Genomic DNA, 21,707 nt, shown 5'->3' with positions numbered 1-21,707 from the left:
GATCACTTTATTCTGTATTTGGTGAGGGTCTGTCTTGTGTTCTGCTTGTGCAGCCAAGGTGAGGTGGGTCCTGCTAGCACGAAGTTTCTGCGCAGGTATCTATTGCAGTTTTGCTTGGTCTGTTTTCCTAGTATGAGATGTATTTGTGGTTTAGGGCCTGGTGCAATATTTGCAGTTTTGCCTTTTCATAGTTAAGGTTGTTACTGTTTGAGTGATGGTAAAATCTGTTACTATAAATGTATAATTGTTAATTGTTTGTGGGGAGGATCTGGGGGCAGGGGACAACAAAGCTGTACGGTTCACCTAGGGCATCTAATACCCTTGCAAGGGCCCAGATACTTTATATGTAGTCCATTGCTCAACTGATTCATTTCTACTTGTTCACATATATTTTACAGAGCATTTGATGAGGGTTTATAATTATATTTGATTTATGCCTCGGCTGTGTCATGTTCATCACATATCCTTTTGTTTCACTCTTTTTTTTTGCAGATTTGATGTCTTCTATTAGCTATTTATTGCATTAAGGGGAATGTTTACTTTACTGCCACAGATTTTCTGTCTATATTGCTCCAAGTCACACTCAAAAGTACAGCTTTGGCCAGAACATTTTAGCACTGGAATTACTCTGACAGGCTACCACCTGTCCACTCCCAGGTAACAATAATATCTGTTATAGCACTTTGTACACACTGCAATAAGAGATAAAGTATCTGGTATCTGGTTGCACAGAAAAGCAGGGAGGGTCAATGATCTGTCTAAGGTCACAAAGTGCACAGTGGACAGAAGAAACTAACCAGATCTCGGCTTCAAGACGCGTTTGCAAAGTTCTGAAAACAAGGTCTGCATACACAAGTGCAGGGGTGCAGAAATGGGAGGAGGCCGGGAGCGTGAATGATTCTGAAAGTAGGTGTGCGGGTTGCCCAATCAAAGAAGGAAAAAAATGGCTGTGTTGTTGGCACTGCAAGCTCAGGAGGGAAAGAGGGAGGGAGCTGCCAGTGTAGTGACATCATTGTAAGTGTGTTGTGCCTTCGCCTTGTGTCTCTTTTGGGGAATCAGATACAGGAACTACTTCCACTGTTGCAGGCCCTGGAAGAAAACTGCTTCAACTGTGGCAGGACTGTAGACAGGAGGAGATGCTGCCGTGTTCCATAACCCAAGGAGAAATGCCACACTCGGGCCCTGCGGCCGCCGGGTCCCTAGCCAGATCAAAGCTGCTCCTCGCCTGAGGGGAAAGAAGTGGAGAGATAGGAGAGGGGAATGGCCAGAAAGACCAGAGAGAGAGGGAGAATACAGGCAAAAGGTATCTAAAAGTTAAATAAGCAAAACAAAACATGACAACATTAAAAAGATGAGCAAACAAAAAAAAATACAAAAATAAAAATTAATGAAAATAGTAAAATATTTAAAAAAAACAAGTTAAGCAGGATGGGATGGAGTTCTTCCCAACTCTAGAATATATTGGCTGGCACTTGAGGTCTTTGAAAAACGTTTCCACCCCTTACTGTTTTGTCTGTGATTTATGTGGTGTGTCTCTGTATCTGCATACGATTTGTCTGGGAGTGGAGTTTGTATCTTTGTATTTTGTCTGGTGTGCTGTGGTCTGTGTGCCTGTGTCTCTTTCGGCATCTGAGTGTGATGCGTGTCTGTGTTTGCCTGGATGTGGTGTGTCTGTCTTGTGTCTGGGTGTGATGTTTCTGTGTTTGTCTAGAGGTGGTATGTCTGTGTCTCTGTGCCTGTCCAGGTGTTGGGTTTCTATCTGTTGGTGGGGTGTCTCTCTCTGTTTCTAGGTGCTTGTCTATGTGTGGGATCTCTGTGTCTGTCTATGTCAGTATGTGAGATGTCTGTTTCACTCTGTGTCTGTCTGGATGTGACGCCTCTGTGTCTATCTCTGGGTGTGAGGTGTCCAGTTCATTCTGTCTATCTGTGGGTGGGATGTCTGCGTCTCTTTCTAGTGTGGAGTTTTTACCTTTCTGTGCCCATGTTTGCAAGTGTATGTGAGCTTGCTCCTTTCAGCAAATCGAAAGAAAAACAAAATGGTGGTTTTGAGCCACTAGCAGGCAGTGTGGCTGGCTGGTGGCTTGTCAGTCAGTTTAAAAGCCGATTGGTTGGCAAGAATTGAACAGCAGGCCAAGAATCTAGGATACCCTTCAAACATATGTGTATGTGAGTGTGCGTGTGTGTATGCAACCCATCTTGGGGGCTCCAACCAATTGCATGGATGAAAGGGGGGCCATTGTTCAAAACGTTTGCTCATCCCTGCACTGGGGCAAAGACATTACTGCATTTCCAATCACTGAATCACAGACTCAGCCATCTCTACTACAAAACTACACTCGCTTATTTAGGACATTTTCTCTTCTAGCACTTTCACCCAGCATAAATGTTGCTTCCTATAATTCATCCATTGAAAGTCCGCAAAAGGCCTGGGTTTCAGGGTTACCCGATATGTAAATTAACTGAGATCTTATGCAAATATATTGTTTTAAGATTCATTTTGTCTAGCGTGATCAACAGACAGGAGTAAGAATTCATATGGAACTGTATTTGGGGAATGGCTTCTCTTATCCAGATAGCTCCTTCCCTACAACTTTTTAAATATTAGTATGCAGACAAATGTAAAGTATATAATAAAAGCAAGCAAAAGTCCTTGGCCCTCTACCCTATTAGAGCCACACTAGCAATGTTTACACAAAGAGACCCCCTAGGTCCCCACTAGAAGGCCCTAGCTCCCAGCCCTTGGGTTAGCCAGCTTTAGAGGTGCATACCATGCTCTGCAGCACCTCCCTCAAGGATTTCCTGAAGTGGTAAGCTCCCAGTTCACAAGAGGGGGGGTAGGACAGATGAGAGTGGGGATCCTTTTGATTTGGATACTGGAGAGTGAGGAGCTGTTTTGCCTTCTTGAGTTAGGGTGGGCCTCTCGGCCTACCTTGTGTTTTTTGGGAGAAGGAGCTCTTTCAGTGCATCCCTGGCCTGTTAGGATCTGCCTCCACGTTTGGCAAAGAGATTATGATTGGAGGTTTGAAGATTTTTTGAATTTTTTACCTAAGGATACAGCAGATCATCTTGCACATGATCCAGAGGTCATGTACAAGACAATCTGAATCTGCTGTACTTCTTTCATTGTCAGGGAAGGATCAATGGAGAATCATCCTCTTACAGGAAATTTTGTGGACCTTTTTTTGTGATGAAGTTTTACATGGAAGCTGAGTTACAACAGCCCTGCTTCTTTCAGCACTAGGCCCTTCCCAAACAGAGGTCCTCAGGAAGAGTCCTTAGTACAAAGGAACAGAGAGAAGAGGCAAGTTTTTTGCAGGCCCATCACTGGGGATCTTCACTCTTTGGTACACAGACTAGGGTTTTGAAAAACTAATCTCAGGCATGATTTTCCAAGAATAGGGGGGATTCCCCTCACACCTAGGATTACCACGCCCAACTGGGACCACTTATCCATTCACACCAGGAGGAGTAAGCTCTAACCTCAGGAGCGAGTACCTAGGACACATGCACAGAGAGAGAGGAGAGAGGAGTTCAATGAAAGAAACCAGCCTGAGCACAGATGTAATTTGGGACAGTTTTTTTTTTCTAAGTGATTTGACCCTGAGTTGCAAAAATCACAGTAAAATTAATTTTGGACACCCAGTTTGGGTCCCCTCCGATCCCTACAGAATCAGAAGCATGACAGATATAGTAAAACACCTGGGAAAAGTAATGAATGCTTCACTTTCTGAAAGAAATCTTCAAGGTATGCTAATATAGCAAACTACTATAAGCCAGGTTCCTGCCCCCAATATCTTATCATATGTTGGAGCCTTGCAATGTGGACCGAGCTGCATCTGCATCTGAGTGATGTGTTTTAGACCTGCCAAGAAGGGATTTTCAACCCTGCAGAGACTGCAAGCCACCACAGCCAAAGTGAAAGAATATAAAAATATGTCGAAATCCCTGTGTGCTCTCCCGTGAATGACAAATGTTCTGCAAGAACCAGCTTCGAGCACTCACAGTGTTAACAAGTTGGGGAAAAGGCTCTATTATTTAGCCTGCCCAAAGAACAGCACTACATAGCCAACAGAGAAGGAAGCCAAAGGAATGCTGGGAGACCATTTAAGGGAGAAAAGGCACAAATTGGCTGGCTCGGTCTGTGTGTGAGGGGTGGGGACAGCCAGGAGTTGGAGCCAGGAAGAGAGGAGTGCATCTGGAAGTCCTGCAATCAGTTCTTCTCCTGAAGAACTAATTATTGAGAGGGAGAGACAGAAGTCTGCAGTCTGAGAAAATAGAGAGAGACAGACAGATGTTCTTGCTTCACAGCCAAGCTACATGTAAAATCCCAACAAGGGACAGAGTAGCCAGGAGCTGAGAGACTGAGAGACCTCCTTTCCAAGACAAGGAGCACCTGGTTGGATCACTAAGTCCTAAGAGACTGAGTTAAGTAACCTAAACTTTGCACAGAGAGTACCCTTGCCACAGCCACACGAAATAGGGCAGGGAAAGAGAAGCTGATGGACCATAGTCTTTCTGTAAGAGATTGAAACCAGATCCATTTTCTGTTTAGAACCAAGTAAACCATTTGGGGAAGCTCCCCTGGAGAGAGAGAGAGAGAGACCCTTCACACACTGTAGAGGTCATCTATTTGGTTTATCATCTAGCCAATTCCAGAATCAAGAAGGACTTCTTCATTTTCTTGATTGTTCTCGCACGCGCGATCAGGCTGCCAGCGGCCGTGTTCCGGTCTGGGGGGCTGGTCCGGAGGCCGCGGCCACGCCCCCGGAACACCCCCGGACTGGAACCACGCCCGCAGCCACGCCCATACCCATCCTGAACGCCGCGTCGCCTCCGACACGCCCCCGACATGACCCCCCTCAAGCAAAGCCACGGGACTTACGCACGTCCCGGGGCTTTGCGCTCGCTGGCGGCCACTACCAAATAGACGCGCCGGTGCACAGGGCATTTAAAATCTACCCCTATATGAATATGTAGGTTGCCCTGGCTAACAGACCATACCCAGTGTTATTTTTGCATTGCTTGATTTAAAATAATAAAACTGCAAATGTATATTATGTTTTACTACTGTACTTTTCTGTTTCAATGTTCTTGGATTTACTGTCTACTTGCATAATGCTAGTAAAAAGGTTAATTACTATTTTATTCTGGTGTGATGATTTTATCTGTCCTGTAGTGCCACAACTGACAGGTTGTTTGGAAAGGGCACAGAATTGTGGTAACGGGCTGAACAGAATTGTCTCATCCCCTCTCAGGCTATAAACCCAAAGATATATCATATTAGAAAATATAATTTTTCATGTGTTACTTCTCACCCCAAGCACAGAGGTAATTCATAGTCCGGACCAAGGGGTGCGGGCATACTAAAAACTGCAGTAGTTCATCGCTTACTGAAAAAAATCAGACACTGATCCCTTGGACCCAAACAACTATAGACCTATCTCTGTGTTACCATTGTTGTTCTGGCCCAATTACAGGAGAATATTGACACTAATCACCTTCTCAATAGTTCTCAATATGGATTTCGGTCCTATCATAACACTGAAAATCTAATTCTGAGCAGCTTTAATTCTATTGTATTCAACAGAGTTTTGACAAGGGCACTCTGTACTGATTTTACTATATATATCATCAGCCCTTGACACTCTCTATCATTCTATTCTGTTAGCCCGACTTGACTCAATGGGGGTTTCTTTAGCTGTTCTAACACATTTTTATCGGATTGCTGTTTCAGACTCATGATTGGCAACTCACTTTCTAGCTGGCATCTACTGCCTATAGGAGTCCCTCAAGGCTCCACAATTTCATCTGTTCTCTTCAATTTCTATTTGAATCCATTTTGTTCAGTTATTGCAGACTTAAACAAACATTTCATTTAAACTGTGGACGATATATAGTTTTTCTTCCCAAACTCTTCAATGATGGATTAAGTTTTACAGGAATTTTCCTCTTGCCTGGATCAGATTGAGAAGATTGAGACTTGCCCTTAACTTTGTTAAGACAGACATAGTATTGTTATTATGTATCCCTCCAGGAACATTCTATTCCTATTAAACTTCAGGCTTGCGATTTGGGTGCCATAGTAGACTCATCTCTGTCATTGCGCCCTCACATTAATTCAGTTGTTCAGTCTTCATATTTTAAACTGCGGATCCTGTGTTCTCTTAAAACTTTTCTTGGCAGATCTGATTTTTGTACTGTGGCTCAATCACTTGTACGCTCATCTCTTGATTATTGCAATGAGTTGTTTTTAGGCCTACCTCAATCTCATTTGAAAGTACTACAACTTATCCAAAATTCCATGGCAGATCTAATTTCTGATGCCTCACCTCGGGATCATATAAGTCCAGTTGAGTGGAGAGTTTGATTTAAAATTCTCACTCTCATTTTTAAGACAATGTATAACCTTAGTCCTCCTAGTATTCAAATGCTAGTTTACAGGTACTCTCCCTCGCGGCAATTATGCTCATCAACAAAATTATTAGAAGTACCATCTCTTAAGAAAGCCCATTCATCTGAATCCAGAGATCAGATGTTTGGCATAGCAGGCCCCAGATTTTAGAATACGTTTTCAGAGGTGATTAGATTGGAATATGACTTTATTAGTTTCAGAAAGCTCCTGAAAGCTCATTTTTTTAGCCTTGCCTTTTCTATTTAATGTATTAGCTGACAGAGGTACATTATTAGATTGTTTATTTTAAACTTATTTTTTTTATTATTTTATTGTACAGATGTAAGTACATTTTGATTACTGCGTATGTAAATTGTTACCCACTGGGATTGGTCGATCAGCAGGCTATAAATGACGTAAATAAATAAAAAAAATAGTCCCCTTACACACTAGGGCCTTGAAGGGCATCCTTCTCCCCATAGAAAAGAACCCACACCTAGGGGCAACAGGACTGACAGAAGTGACTTTTGGATTTAGCCCCAGGATATGTATATATAGGGGTAGGAAGCCACAAAGCCACTCACAACATCACTCCGCTGGATCTTACGATTCCACCGCAACCTCATGCCTCCTCCCGTCCGTTGAGATTAGCTCAGAGAGGCACTCTGCAGGCTCCCCCCATCAAAGCGACACTAAGGAAAAGAGCTCTTTCCACCGCGGTCCCAAACAATGGAATTCGCTCCCATCAGACATCAGGCTGGAACAATGCCCAATCACTTTCAAGAACAGGCTTGGTTATTCATCCAAGCCTTCTCTTAGCACTACTTTGCCTCCACAGCTTCCATGGACAGACCCCAACTTTAGCAATCCTCTAAGTTGCCTGTCTCGTATATAACACAGCAGCAGCAGCAGCCCTGTTCCCTCTTCCTCACCCTTCAATCAGTGAACTTCTCCCCAGTTGGCTCGAGGCCCCTCAAGTCCAGGCCCATCTATTTAGCTCTCTTTGTTCCCCCCCAAGTTATTTATCCAAGTTTTTCTCGCTGTTCATTGTAAGACAATCTTATGTCATTGTTCGTTTGTTGTTAGAATGTAAACCGAAGTGATTAGTAACTCTGTTACCTGAACATCGGTATCTAAAAGTGATAAATAAATAAATAGATATTCAAAAGTCATTTAGATGGCTAACTGAAACATTATCCGTCTAAATGGCTTAACTGTGATATTTGGCAATTTTGCTGGGTATGTTGAGGTGTTCCTGGGTCAGGTGGTAGGCTTTCTGGGGATGAGCAGAGTTAGCTGGTTATGTTCACTGGCTCCCTCCGATAGTCTGATTTAGCAGGTGAACCTAACCGGCTAACTCTGATTTTGTATCCGCCTCACGGCGATTGTTCAGTTTATATGTAAACCGGTGCGATCTATATCCTATACAGGAACATCGGTATATAAAAGTTAAAAATAAATAGGCACTGGCCCCATTAGAATTCAGTCACCTTGAACTGCAGTTACATACATTATATTTTAAACGTGTTAGTTCAGGATAATGCAAGCCGATAATAAAAACAGTCAGCATATGTGAAGTATTCTATATCACGATCAGTTTGTCGAACATGCCAGGGAAGGAAGGTGATTTTTAAACTGCCTCTGACTTTATTTAAATAAAATAGAAAACAATTATATCTGCAGCTCATGATAGGAAGAAGGAAGATAAAACAGTTGAAGGCCAAGCTTGATTATAACATACATAGAGACCTTCATTTTCAGTTCTTATTTTATTTTACCTGGGAGTTTCAATATTATAGCAAAAACGAACAGTGGAAAAATGACATTGTTATAACACAGGAGAAAAATCAGTTGAAAAGTCAATTTTCCACTGATTTCTTTTTGTTCTAACTTTGGAATTCCCTGGCAAAATAAATATAATCTGAAATTGAAGGTCCCTAAACATACAACAACTTGCGTTACCGCTGTGCCCAAAATAATTTGCCTCAGCTTCTAAGAGTGCTAGCAAACCCCGAGAAAAACCTCCATGAGAAGGAGCCCAAAGGCCACACTCCTTTCAAACAGACCAAGCCACGTAATGAGAGGAGGAACCGTGGATCCGCTGCAGAGAGGATGTAACATTTGAGAAACTGTTTTCAGAGAATGAAAAATACAATTTGGCATTCATGGAACGAGTTCCGATCTACCTAAACTCATAGAACCCTCTTCTTCTCCTCCCTTCCCCTAGCTCCACATGCGCACATACACAACACACACACACACATATAACCTCCCCTGGGTACAGCAGTAATCCAGGGAACACATCCTGACACACAGAAAAGCTGAGACTGGCATCTGAAAAGCAGGCCCCGCATAACCAAAATCCCTTCTACATCGTGCAGCATTCAGGCCATTGCTTACGGGGGCTGATATCAGACATTAAGATGGCCAGGGGGCCCTCTCCTCCCCACAGTCATCTTCTAGTAGGTTTAGCCTGAATTTCTGGATCCATTTTACTGTGCAGGAACTGAATTTGCAGTAATATTAATAATCATCCCTTTTCGTTACAGATTCTGTCCAAGTCTCGCTCTTTGTATAGCCCTGATCGATGTTCGTTATTTCCTTGAGCCTTAGGTTACCCAGCTTTCGCTGCACTAACAAGTAAACTAATTCTCCTCTCTCCTTTAGAAGCCTAAGTGCGGTCCACAGAAGTGCACTACAACTTGTAATATAATTCACAAGCTCACAAAATGTGTGTTATTCTTGCCTTGTGAGTACAAGGACCCTAACTAATTTGCTGTCTCCATTCCCTCATATCAGAGGCTCCCTGTTTTTGACAGGGAGGAGGCAAAGCTTGTGAGTGTAAACTGCATAATTGAAACCTTGCGATCAGTTCTTATCTCAGAAATTAGCTCCCAGCACCTCAAAAGTATTATAAAAATGTTTGAATCAACACCGGATAAAAGGTGCTAGAGAAATACAATTATTTATGCAAGATGTGGATACATATAAGAACGAACGGCATTTCATAGTTAAGGTTTTACTGTGAATGATTCCTTGCAGACAGAAAGTGAATTTTAAAAGCCCGGCACATGCATCAATTGCGGGATGTGTGCACAAGTCAGGCTTGTGCGCGCCGACCAAATTTTAAAAGCAGCCCAGATGCACGCATATCTTCCCCTCCCTGCACACCTCAAAAGTTTTCAAAAAGGGGCAGGGCATGGGCGTGGTCTGGGCGGGGCATGGGTGTTTCAGGGCGTGGCCAAGAGATGTGCACGTAAATACATGTCTGGGTACACGCCCAGATCCCCTGCTGTGTAAGTTTACTTCTGCTAGGGAAAAAATGCAAGTTTAAAAAAATAAAAACTAGCCATACCTCAAGGGTTTTAAGTGTCTGGGATAAGTGGGGGAGTGTAAGCCATTCAACTGGGGGTGTTGGAAGACCTAGCTGAAAACTGGGCGAACTGCTGGACGAACTGGTGAAACTGGCGCTGGTGTGGATGCCTTTTAAAATTCCCTGACTTACGAAGTAGAAGTGGGATTTGTGCGCCTACTTAAAACCGGGAGCACATGTGCACACGGTCAGGCTATTTTATAACGTGCGCATGCTATAAAATAGCCATGACCCTGGGTGCGCACTGGTGCACATGCGCCAGTGTGTGCCCGCTCACCAGTATGAAAGTTACCATCTATGCATTTAATTTGGCAGCAGGGTCTCGGGTATAATTGGGGGAGTGGCTGATCACTTTGCAGGGGCGGCAGCAGGCTGTCTCGTCTACATGCCATTGCTGGTGGCAAATGGCTAAGGAAGGACCTCCCACAAATGGTCAAACTTGTAGGACCGACAGCTGGAGATCTCCTGGGGTACACAGGGCAAGAAGGAGCAAGGAGCAGAGCTAGAATAAAGCAAGGCGAGAGCAACGGGGCGACCTGGGTGGGCTAAATGGTTCTGTGCCACCAAGTTATACTTCTTCACATGGCCTTCATGGGTGTTTCTGTCAGATATGAGAGTCTCTCAAACGGAAGTCTTAAATCAGAAGAATGATCTCAGTATGGATATCCACTGGTTGCAGCAGCTGTGTATTTTGCAAAAGAATGGCATCTCATGCTGTGTCCTTACGGACAGGGGCTGTCTAAAAAGCCAAAGATTTAGGAAATTGGTTAGAGAAGACGTTTTATTTAGATTTCGCACACGCCTTTTCGTTGGGAGCTCTAGCCGAGTTTTATTCAGGTACAGTAGGTGTTTCTGAAGGGAAAGAGGCTGCGCTGCAGGATACTGCATGAGGATCTACAAATAAATTGTTAACTAGAATAGGGGTCAAGTTTTCTTACTAATTAAAATTCCCATACACTTGAGAGCATTTTTAATAAAGAGATAAAGGCAGCGTCGTCTTCTTTAAACATGAAGAGAATATCACACATTCTGACATAGGTTTCTCAGGGGCTGGTTTTCATGGATTATTCCAACCCCGTGGGGTCCTGTAAATGCTTGTCTAATACGCCCTGGCGGCAGTGTACAAGGAAGATCTGGATTCAATTCTCTATGCCCCAGTTCCTGTCCTTGGGTTGGCAGGGGCTATGGATCCTGGCAGCAAGGCCCAGCCTTCGCTTTGCTCAACAGGTTTAGGGGGTCATGGATGCACACCAAAGCGAACCACTGTCCTTGGAGGAGAAGGAGGATTATTGCTGTATTAGCTGGTCCAGACAGAAGAAAAGGAAGTTATGAGGATTACAAGTGGAGTGAAATCTCCTGTGAACTGAAAATTAGCTTACTTAAACATATAGCTTATTGCACTTTATTGTTACCGTACTATGATGGCTCATGTTCAAGTTGTAATCTATACCACTCATAATTGTTATCGTGCCTTTATGTAAACCATTGTGATGGTTCTCCAACTTAACAACGGTGTAGAAGAGTTTTTAAATAAATAAATAAATAAATAAATAAATAAATAAAAGTTCAGGATTCACATTGCCTGCCTGTGACTGCTGGCTCCCAAAACACATCCATTGTGTGTGTTTCTTATGACAACTTTTCTACATTCACGATAAGGAAAAAAGAACCTGCTTAACTCATTTTTGGCTCTCCCGGACATAAGACCATTAGTTAATGCATTGGTGATATTTTGATGAACCCAAAATCTGAGCAAACACAGCCTGAGTTTTGAAATCCATTTTCTCCCAACAGTAACTGAAAGTTTAGATAAAGAATTTTGTGTTCATCAACCAAGCAGAGACAAAGCTTTCAGATGTTTAAGCCACACACAAACACCTGAAAAGGTCTACCGTTTTCATAACACTACACCAAGTTTTAAACTATTTTCTCCACAAAATATTTTCTCCAAAAGTTTTATAGTTAGTGGTCATAGTTTCAAAAAGGGGTGAGGCACAAATTATTTTCAAATTATCGCCTCACTTAATAAACGACGCACGAATCATATTAGAGCCTTTTTTTTGCTTGTAATTGTAAGCGCTTGGCATGTGCTGTCAAAAGTAATGGCACACATAGTGACTCAGACAATTTTACTGTATATCTCTTGGCCACTGTCCATCCCCTTCGGGCTCCTCTCATTAAACTTGCATTCCTCATTACTGCAAACCTTTGATCACATCTGCGTAATCAGGGGCTCAAGAAATGGGAAACGCATGGCCATGCTCTAGGAACTGCAGCTGCTGTTTGCAATAGGTAGAAAAAAAGTTTGGGCTGCAGCTAGAGGCAAGTGAGACCTAACGCCACATTTTTTTCACCCCTTCACGTTGGCTGAACAGCCGAGTTAATTGGATGTCGGGGAAAAAAAAACCAAAAAACTATCGATCGGTTTCCAGCTATCAAAATCAAGCTTCCCAGCAGCTTCTGGAAGATTTACCAGTTTCTGCTAGAGGATCGTAGGCAGGAGCAGGATCAGACACAGAACATGCCCAGGACTGCAGCAAAACACAGAGAATATGAACTTGCTACAGGCTCAATGTGATGCAGGCTTCAGAGGCTGAGCACGTCAGAGATGTCTGTGCTCTGCTGATCAGGGAGACTCTTCCAAAATGCAAGCAGAAGGTGGTGAACATGCTGACTGGGAGGACTCCTGCAAAAGTGACCGAAAGCAGAAGCCATGTCAGATCAGGAAGGAAAATGCTATTCTTCTGTGATAGCACAAGATACAATTAGTGATAGTGTAGGCCCCAGGTTCTTAAAATTTCTTTCAGATCACTTGTATGGGTTCTCTTTAACTTCCAAAATCTATTCCTAATCAGGTTACTAGATTTTAAAAAGACATTCGTTTCCTTTACTTACTGCATGGTGAAAATGGCATACTAAGGTAAAGATGTGTTTTTCTCCAAGCCGACATCAGGTGAATTCCTCAAATCTGGATAAAATACAGGTTCCATTTTGGCAAGTATCAGACCCAAATTTACCCGGATGATCAGAACTGGTTTGGGCATCATTCATATCTGACAGATGAATTTATCTATTTATTTTTAAAAGAAAAATTGAGGTTTGCACAGCATGGTTCAGATTTGTGTAAAATGTTTGCAAAATATTTGAAGATCATGCAGATATGCGAAGAGCAGATACATAAAGCAGGTCCAAAAAAAGTGTGAATGTGGATAGCCCAGCTGGGCTGTGAATGGTCCGAATTCATCGGATCGGATTCAGGGCCTGATCCAGTTCATCTCTGGTTATGTTAAACGCTCCTCCTTCTGCCTCAATTTGATGGATCTTGGCTTCAATTAGTGTGACCACTTCTTAACGAAAGTGGTCATTGTCTAATGGATTCTGATTGTCCATCGTGGATTCAGGAAGCTTAGAACCCAACATTAAAGGCCCAAATCAATTTTATTAATGGGGCTTTATAAAATTTCTCTAAAACAGGCATTAACCATATAGGAATGGTGCAAGAAAGTAGTTTTAACTTCTCTGAGATGATCAGGTCAGATATCCAAGTCAGCAATGAAATTAAGCGAGCTGTCCCCAGACCTGTCCCCATCATGCTAAAAAGTAAGCCTGCCTGAGCATTTTAAACCTTTCCACATAAATTATGTGGGTATTTAATCCATCGCCACCAAAATACAGTCCTACAATTTCATGTAGTTCTTAAATTTGAAAGATCAATAATCAGAAAAGCATGCAAAAGTCTGAAAACTGATTTACTTGTATATTTTGAAAAAACAAAACAAAACATATATGCAAGGGCTTTACATTTCCCTCTCAGCTTCAGGAAGCAAAACTACAAAGAAAAATCGTGCAAACCCAATCTGATGGAAAAAATCTGTGGGGTTTGAGCCGGATTCTTAAGAAAGTTTGCCCTTGGGGAGCAAGAAATGTAGTGATCTCTTTTGCAGGAGATGTAATTTCTATAATTTGCTTTCTGTCAACTTTTTTTGTCTCTTAGAGTTCTAGGAAATTAAGTCTTCCAGCAGAGGTTTGATTTCAAAATTCTACAGCATATTGGCTTGCAGGCCTTTTTTTGGCACTTCTTTTTGCTCAAAAGTTACATCGCACCCCATCTCCTAGATTTTTCATTCTCTCTCTTTTTGCACTCCCCTTTTCTTTTGAACAGAGAAAAAAGAAAAAAGTTCCTTTAAGCATGGGGCTGGAAGACAGCCTGGCTGTCAAGCAAGGTCAGGGACTGAGAACCTACTTGAGCATAGCACACTGCAGTTGCTGCTTTGCTGGATTGCGACAGTGAAAATTAGGAGGGGAAGGACAGTTTATTTGTATATGCATTGCTTCTTTGCATGTAGCATACCATAAGTATACACACTACTGTTAAAGATTGACTTAAATGTATCTTGTGCCTTTTTTTAGAGAGATTACATCCTAAGTTGGACCACAGGGAGGTTAAGTGACCCGATCAAGGTCATGGTGAGCGGTGTATAATAGAAATCCCCCCAGACCTGCTAGCTTCGACAGTTCCATGCTTTAGTCTCTATGGAATACTGCGGTGACACTATATATATATACTGCTACACTGCCAGTATCAGAAGGTGTTTATTGCAAGCGTAAATTCAGAACCACAGCAAGACTGAAACAGAATGCTTAAGCATTTGATTCAGCCTTGTTTTTGATTCTATGAATATAAAATGGGGTTAATGCTATATAATATACGCTGAATACATTTTTCTAGTTTGGTTTCTTTACCACATATATATTTTATCAGTATAGTGGAAGTGGAACTACTAAGGGACCCAAATATGTGATAGGGAAGCAGCAGAGACAAGACCATGATGTGACTTGTGTGTTTTTTCCAACTTCTGGCTGCTTGATTCCTTCTCCTGGACTGAGTGAATGAATGTATGTGTGCGGGTATAGGAGAGAATGCATGTGTGCATTTGGGTGGAAATATGGATGAGCTGGTAGGTGATGACATTTATATGGGTACAGAGAATGGGTAAGGATGGGCATTGGGTTGGGTATCTGGGCTGGGATATAGTTTAGGAGTTAGCATGTGTTCATACTCAGCTGCCAGATTCTTGATGGGGGGTTTTTCCATCTAATCATGTAACTCCTGCACTAATGGAGTTGCACTGGCTCCCTGTGAAGTGGAAGTACCAGTTTAATTTGCTAGTACTAATTCTCAAGCTGCTGCATAGTGATACTTCTTGCACCTTAGCAGGCAGGTTATCACCCTATAAGCCTGCCCGGACCTTGCGTTCTGCAAATAAGCATTTATTGATGATCTCATCTTTGCAACTTTTAAACTTAAAACTTCCCAAGAGCGAACATTTTTGTATGCTGCTTCTTCCTTGTGGAATACCCTTCCCCTAGAATTTCGTGCTGAACTTGACTTGAAGATTTTTAGAAACAAAAGTTAAAACATTCTATTTTAATGACGTTTTTAGACGTTTCATTATATATTTAGTGTACACAAATGATATGATTGTTTTGTTTGTTTTATGAATGTTGTTACTGTAACCCACATTGAAAATATTTTTGGATGTGCAGAATATAAGATTAACTAACTAAATAAATATACTTAAAATAGCAAATGTACATGTTGCTGTTTAGTTTTGTTTGTAATGTTTGTATCCTTGTTGGACACACTGTGTTAAGATATATTTTATATTTGATGAGTACTTGCTGTTGGCTAATGTGTACATTGCTGAATAAAAAATTAAAAAAAAAAAAGAACCCCACACTCTGGAGGGAGACATTGGGCTAATCCTGACTTTTTTGACATCCTTCCCTGATGTATTTTGATACTTATAGTGATTTTCAAGGGAAGATGCAGGCCTACAAATCCCACAATGCACTAGGATGGAAGTTCAAAAACCAGGTGTGACCAAAAGTGCTTAGATATCTACCCCTCCCCCAAAAGTGTGCATCATCATATCTGTGAAGCAATGTTTTGAGGCACCACTGCAAGATTACCCAAAAAAGAAACTGTTCAGTTCAGTCACAAAAGATTTTTTTTTTTTTAAATCAGGCACGAAAATGGGAGAAGCCCCATTGAGAGACAAATCCAGACCTTCACCGCAGGCATGAACTAGCCCCTGCATAGATGTAATTTACAGACTGGAAAATCCCAAATCACCTGGGGTGGCTTGTGTTTTTCCTAGCACGTTACATGCCCTATAATGAATAAACCCTTTCTGATGAAGTCCCACCTTCCACCTCAGGTTATTTCCAGCTAATTTGCTTACAGGGTTTTAGTTTTTGTTGTTGTTGTTGTTATTTTAAAATGTAGTTCCTAAGATTTCATTTTGCTCCTTTTCAGAGCTTTGTATTAAATGGAAAAGTGCTGGGCCTGGGCTCCAGCTGCAAAATAAAATGCAGGCCCTGACTGGTTCCTTGAGTACCTCTCATCTTGCTGTACAGCTTTTTATAAATTTGAGAGACTCCCTGAGCTGAAAAGAGCACCGGGTGAGGTTAAGAGTTTCCCGGGTGCTGGAGCTCAGAGCGCAACCTGGGCTAATGGGAAGAGCACTTCTTTAGCCGAGTCAGTGCCGGTGCAAGCTAGCTCTGCGAATTGGGAGATCCAAACCTTTAAAAAACAAACTACAAGACTAATAAATCATAGCAGCAGAGATGTTTGGTTTTTTTCTTACCAACTAATCAGAACAAGTAAAAAAAAAAAAAAATCAAAATCTGGAGTGCTTATTTTTTTAAATAGAATCAGAAAAATTGTAACGCTCTCGTTACCCCACGAAACCCCAAACCGCTGTCAGCATTAGCGCTCCTTTCATGAAAGGCAGCTGCCTGCAGAGTTTTCTTTTCTGTCAGTTTTTCCAAAAATGCCTTTGGGGCCCTGACATGCAGGGTTATTTAAATCAAATTCTAAAGCGGGTTTAAGCAATAAATCACCTTAGTCGTTTATGCAAGTCCCATCTCTGGATTTCACCGAAGAGGAGTAACTAAATGCTCTGCTGAATTCTTTCCGGTGGCTTTCCTGTTTCTGAGTATATATTTGTAACTTTTTAGGGGAAGAGATGGGGGACGGAGGAGTGATTAAAATTGCCTATGGCCTTTCATGAATCCCTCCCTCCTCTCAGCGACTGTAGTTCTCCCTTTTTGTGATGTTTTGAGGTTTGTTTTTTTTTTTGTGCACTGTTGGGTAGCTCTGCACCCCCCCTGCTGGCCTCTTCCCACCCCCCACCTAAGAACTTTCAACCCTCACTGCCAAATTTGGTTCTCCCGTTTCATCACAAAGCGGGGGGGGGGGTCAGCTGAACGCAGCAGTGCCAGCCGCAAAAAAACACCAACATGATAGGAAAGCAGGGCATGGAATGAGCTGTTGAGGAAAGAGGAGCAGGCTGGCGTTGAAACAGCGGAAAAATGATCTTTCTACAAAGTTCCTGTGCTGGTCCACTTGACTATGGAGAAAGAAGCATCAACAAATAAGTTGTAGGTGATCCCTTTTTAGTGGGCTAATTCAGAACATACATCTGTGACCGGCTTTCAAGAAATAAGAGTTTAAATACACATAATATGTTCTGCAATTAGTAGGAAAAGAAATGTGGAGGCCTTCAAAAACCTTTTCCTTCTCTCTCTCTCCCCCTGACCAAGGGGTAACTTGTTTTCCTTGCTGTGGTCCCCTTGATACAGACCCCCGATTATAGCAAACCCAGTGGGTTTCAAAGCCAGCTCTTCTGATAGTGAAGTTGTGCCCTAACAAGTGGTCTTTATAGGAACCACAGTTTTTTTGGCTTCTAGCCCATTTGTTAAAAAAAGAGCAGGCACTGTACATAAGGGTAGTATTTTAAGGGAAAGCATTTCATTTGGAAAATAAAAAAAAATAACTTTTTTTTTTTTTTTAGCAGGAAGGGTTTCCAAGCTTTTCCCATCAGAGCTCTCTCCTTCCCTACCTTTTAAAATCTTATAAATCTTTGGCTTGCTCAGTAACACGTTAAGCCGACAAAGCAAGCTAACCAATTTTGATTTCCCCCCCTCCTCCCCCCACTAAAAAATAAAGTTTGATTTTTCCCAAGCCAAACATTTTGAGGCTAGCAGTTTATCAGCAAACCTGTTTCAGTGCCATACGAGCAGGGAAAGAAAATCCTTTTTTTTTTTAAAAAAAAAAAAAGAGCGCTTAAAATATAAATGGTAAAAGACACTGAAGTAGCACCAATCATATTTTTCTATGCAATAAAATGTGAAATGCTTCAAGGCAGCAGAACGTTGGAAAGATTGCTGCAGACTGAAAAATAAAACCCAAGAGCCAGAGGTGCAGACTTTCTGCAAGCCAGAGCTCAGGTAACTACACTGGCAAGATTAAGGGCTCCCGTTATAGAGAGGAAAACTCAAGAGTGCATGCTGGACTGGCAGCTGAGAGGCACATCGAAAGCCTTAAGAATAATAATGTTGACTTTTATATGGCACCAAACCCAATCAACTTACAAGAAATATACAAGGCAGAGTAAACAGTACATAAATCAAAGATAACCATGACAACTCCTGTAGCTTATCACTATAGCTTAGTTTAAAAAAAAAAAAAAGTGACACTTCTGGTGCTCTTTAATCATCAATTCTTTACATGGTCGGTGTCCCCGAGTTTTCCCTCTGCAGCGCAAACCCCAATGGGACGGGGAGCGCTGGGGTCCTCTGCAGCCCCCCCCCCTCCCCCTCCCCCTTCTACTCTGTTGCTTGCCCTGCTCCCCACCCTTGACCCCCGGAGAGGGCAGAGGGCACCGGGGGACCTCACCTTGCGGCTTGGAGGGCTCGGTGGCGTTGGGGGCGCTCATGGCGATGCAGACGTCGTCCTGCGGGAACTGCTCGCACTTCAGCATGTCCGGCCAGTGGAAGCCAAAGAACTGCATGACGGGCTCGCAGGCGTCGCGCACGGCCTCGCAGAGCCAGCGGCAGGGGTAGACGGGCCGCTCCAGGCAGACGGGCGCGAAGAGGGCGCAGAGGAAGACCTGCGTGCCCGCGTGGCAGTTCTTGTTCAGCAGGGGCACCCAGCTGCTCGCCTGCTGCCTCACCTCGGTCATGGTCTCGTGCTCCAGCAGGTTGGGCAGCACCATCTTGTCGTAGCCCACGCTGTGGCAGAGGCGCAGGTCCGCGGGGATGTCCACGCACTGCGCCGGCTTGGTGTAGAAGCGGCCGCTCTGGTAGGCGCCGATGTCGGACTGGAAGCTCACGTAGTCGTACTCGCTGGCCCGGGCGCGAGCCAGGAGTGCGGCGGCCGCGAGCAGGACCAGGGCAGTCCAGCTGCGCCCTGCCAAACCCTGTCCTCGTCCCATGCTGGCTGGCGCTTCTCCGCTAGCTAAAGCAAAATCCAAATTCCAGGACGTCCTCCTTTCTTGAGCTCAAGTTTTGTGGGGGTTTTTTTTTTTTTTTTTTGCAAGCTTCCCCAATCTCAGAAAGCACAAAAAAAAAACCCCCCAAAAGCCCTTTTGTCGTCCCCCCCACCTCACTTTCCAAGTTCCCTACTACTACTTCTTCTTTTCTGCAGTCAGGTATGATTAAATAGAGACAGGCATCTCTCTCTGCTTTAGTCGCCTGCCTTTCCCACTGGTGCTTTCTGCGTGGAGTTGCGCAGGCTTTCGTGATGCCTGGGACAGCACCTAGTCGGCAGCATGCGGCATGGTTTAAAATGCCTGGGCTGGGGTTCAATCCGGCAACCCGGAGCTAGGAAAGAGGCTCCAAGCCAATCAGGGAGAAGCTGCCCCCCCCCCCCCCCGCCCGCTCTCTCCTACAATTGCCAGTCACAGTCTCACTTAGCCAATTGCTTCCCCGAGGTGGACTCCTACTGCTGTGTAGCCCAGTACAGGTCAATCCCACCTCCCCTTTCAAAATAAATCTAGCAACATGATTAACTGCATCTTTTGCTGCAAAAAAAGATATTTAGCAAAGCATATACTACTGACTCGCAGTAATTCAAACCATTCTCCTAAGTTTGATGCCAAAGCACAGAGGCTGACTGGCCGGTCACTTAAAGTTAAGTGTTTTAATGTTGTCTGACTGTGCTCTTTTTCATTGACTTCATTACATTTCTTTCTTGTAGAAACTTGCTTAGAGCACTTGTAAACACGTGTTCTAAGCAAGGTACAACTAAAACAAATTCTGCTTGGAAAGCGCTAGGTTGTTTAAATAGTGGTGCAGAACGACTCAGTCTTTGGAGGGAGCCCTTAGGTAGGTTCCTGGGGGTATTTTATCTCTAAGGTATTCTGCTACCCGATGCATTTATTTCAAATGGAAGCAGTAGGGACTACACATCCCAAAATGAAAGTCTGTCTTCAGGAGTAGCTGAGAATCTCCTGCCCAAAACTGGATCATTTGTCAGTTCCTGTGTGTTTGTACCTAGTAGGCAGTCCATCCCTAAAAGCACTTAACTGGCATCTGCCAGCCTTTTTAAAAATTTATGTTATTGCTATGCAGCTTATGGTTGAGCAGTAATTGCAGAGAACCTTCAACCTAATCAATTTGTCAAAAATGACACTTAGAGCACAAGTGCTAACAAAAACATTTAAGATAATTTACTTAGCAATTAAAACAAACACAATAATTATTTTCCAAGTTGTTGTTCGGAGAAACTAGTAATGTTTTAAAGTTTTTGAAAAATCCTTAGTGGGTCCCGGCACGATGAACATATGCAAATCAGGACAATGCCGTGCTGATCCTCAACAGAACCACTGGAGGCATCACACTGGTATTGGTACAGCATGGATATAGCACGGACAGCTGAAGTCCGGATCCTCGGAGTCCTGTGCAGGCATCACACATACGTAGAAAGCATGAAAACAGCACAGACAGCTGAAAAATGGCTCTTCATCACAACCCCTGAGAGTGCACTCGAGAAGGAAGGGTTTTGCTTTGTTTATTAAATAAAGGATATGTCCATGAAAAGTACACAACTTTTATTGCAAAAAGACATGAAGCTAGTACACTAATATTTTGAAGACTCCCACATACATGCACTGTTTAGAACTATATTAGAACTGAAAATCAAGTCTACTGAACTTCAGTATCCTATTCAGAAACACATCAGTCGTATAAAGAAATAAAAAGAGCTTAATATTTTTGGAATGGTATAAGGAGCACAGGGGTAGCCCATGGAGTTGAAAAGTTACAAATCAGAATGTATTCTTAAAAGCAGGGGGCCAGTTATGGGGTTCACACTGATGACGAAATAACCACAGAAATTGAGATAATTCAGAGAAGAGAAACCATCTGCCTCTTACAAAGGATATTTTGTTCTAAAAAAAAAGTACAGCAGAAATGGTTAACTGGCACAGAAAGACATTTGCACTCTGGTTCTTTTTTAATACATTAAATGTTTTCTAGTTTGAACATTTTTTATTTATTATTTATTTGTATCCCGCCTTTCGCCAAGAAACAAAAAGATGAAGTCTCCCATGATGTCACCGCTCAGATCCAAAATAAGACAAAAATCCCAGTCAAGATAAAGTAGGAAATAGAAAAAATACTGAATAGCCAGAATATATTTTGTGTTGATTGCTATTTTTTCTATTGCACCAAGTAATAAATAGCCCAAAGGTTCTCCTCCCAGTAAATCTCTGACAATAATACATATTAAACAGTTACACCTAGTGTTGCTCCTTAAGAAAATTCTCTAGCTGCTTCAAAAAAGCTATATCTCTTATGTGTTAATATTTTTTTTATTCTTGTGCTTGGAATATTTGTAGAAAACTTACAGAGGACAAGTTTCAAAGTTATTTACATGGGCAACTTAGCCCATCTGAAAACTGCCTTCCTTCAGTCCAGCTAAAAGTACACGCAGTACACTCAGTCTCTGCTATGCATTTCCTGTGTACAACTTTAACAGATAGCTTAACTCGGTCATTACTTGCAAACAACCCCAAACTTTATTAATAGGCAGGACACTGTAAAAGCAGGACAACAGTAAATAAATAGAAAACACTGGTGGAGACAGGCCACTCC

General features: G+C 42.6%; 1 protein-coding gene across 1 annotated transcript in view; it reads right to left on the bottom strand.

Moving 5' to 3' along the window:
- SFRP1 (secreted frizzled related protein 1) overlaps positions 1 to 19,422 on the bottom strand; it is a 189,122-nt gene extending 169,700 nt beyond the window's left edge. The window contains exon 1 of the mRNA XM_029604133.1: positions 18,508 to 19,422. Within this exon, the coding sequence (XP_029459993.1) occupies positions 18,508 to 19,045 (538 nt within the window). The 5' untranslated portion in view covers positions 19,046 to 19,422. The remainder of the gene's footprint in view (positions 1 to 18,507) is intronic.
- Between the last annotated feature and the right edge of the window lie 2,285 nt (positions 19,423 to 21,707).

This window comes from Rhinatrema bivittatum, chromosome 5 (assembly GCF_901001135.1).
Source record: "Rhinatrema bivittatum chromosome 5, aRhiBiv1.1, whole genome shotgun sequence".
Classification (NCBI taxonomy): Eukaryota; Metazoa; Chordata; class Amphibia; order Gymnophiona; family Rhinatrematidae; genus Rhinatrema; species Rhinatrema bivittatum.
Note: the sequence above shows the minus strand (reverse complement) of the source record. Positions and strands in the feature narration are given on the sequence as shown.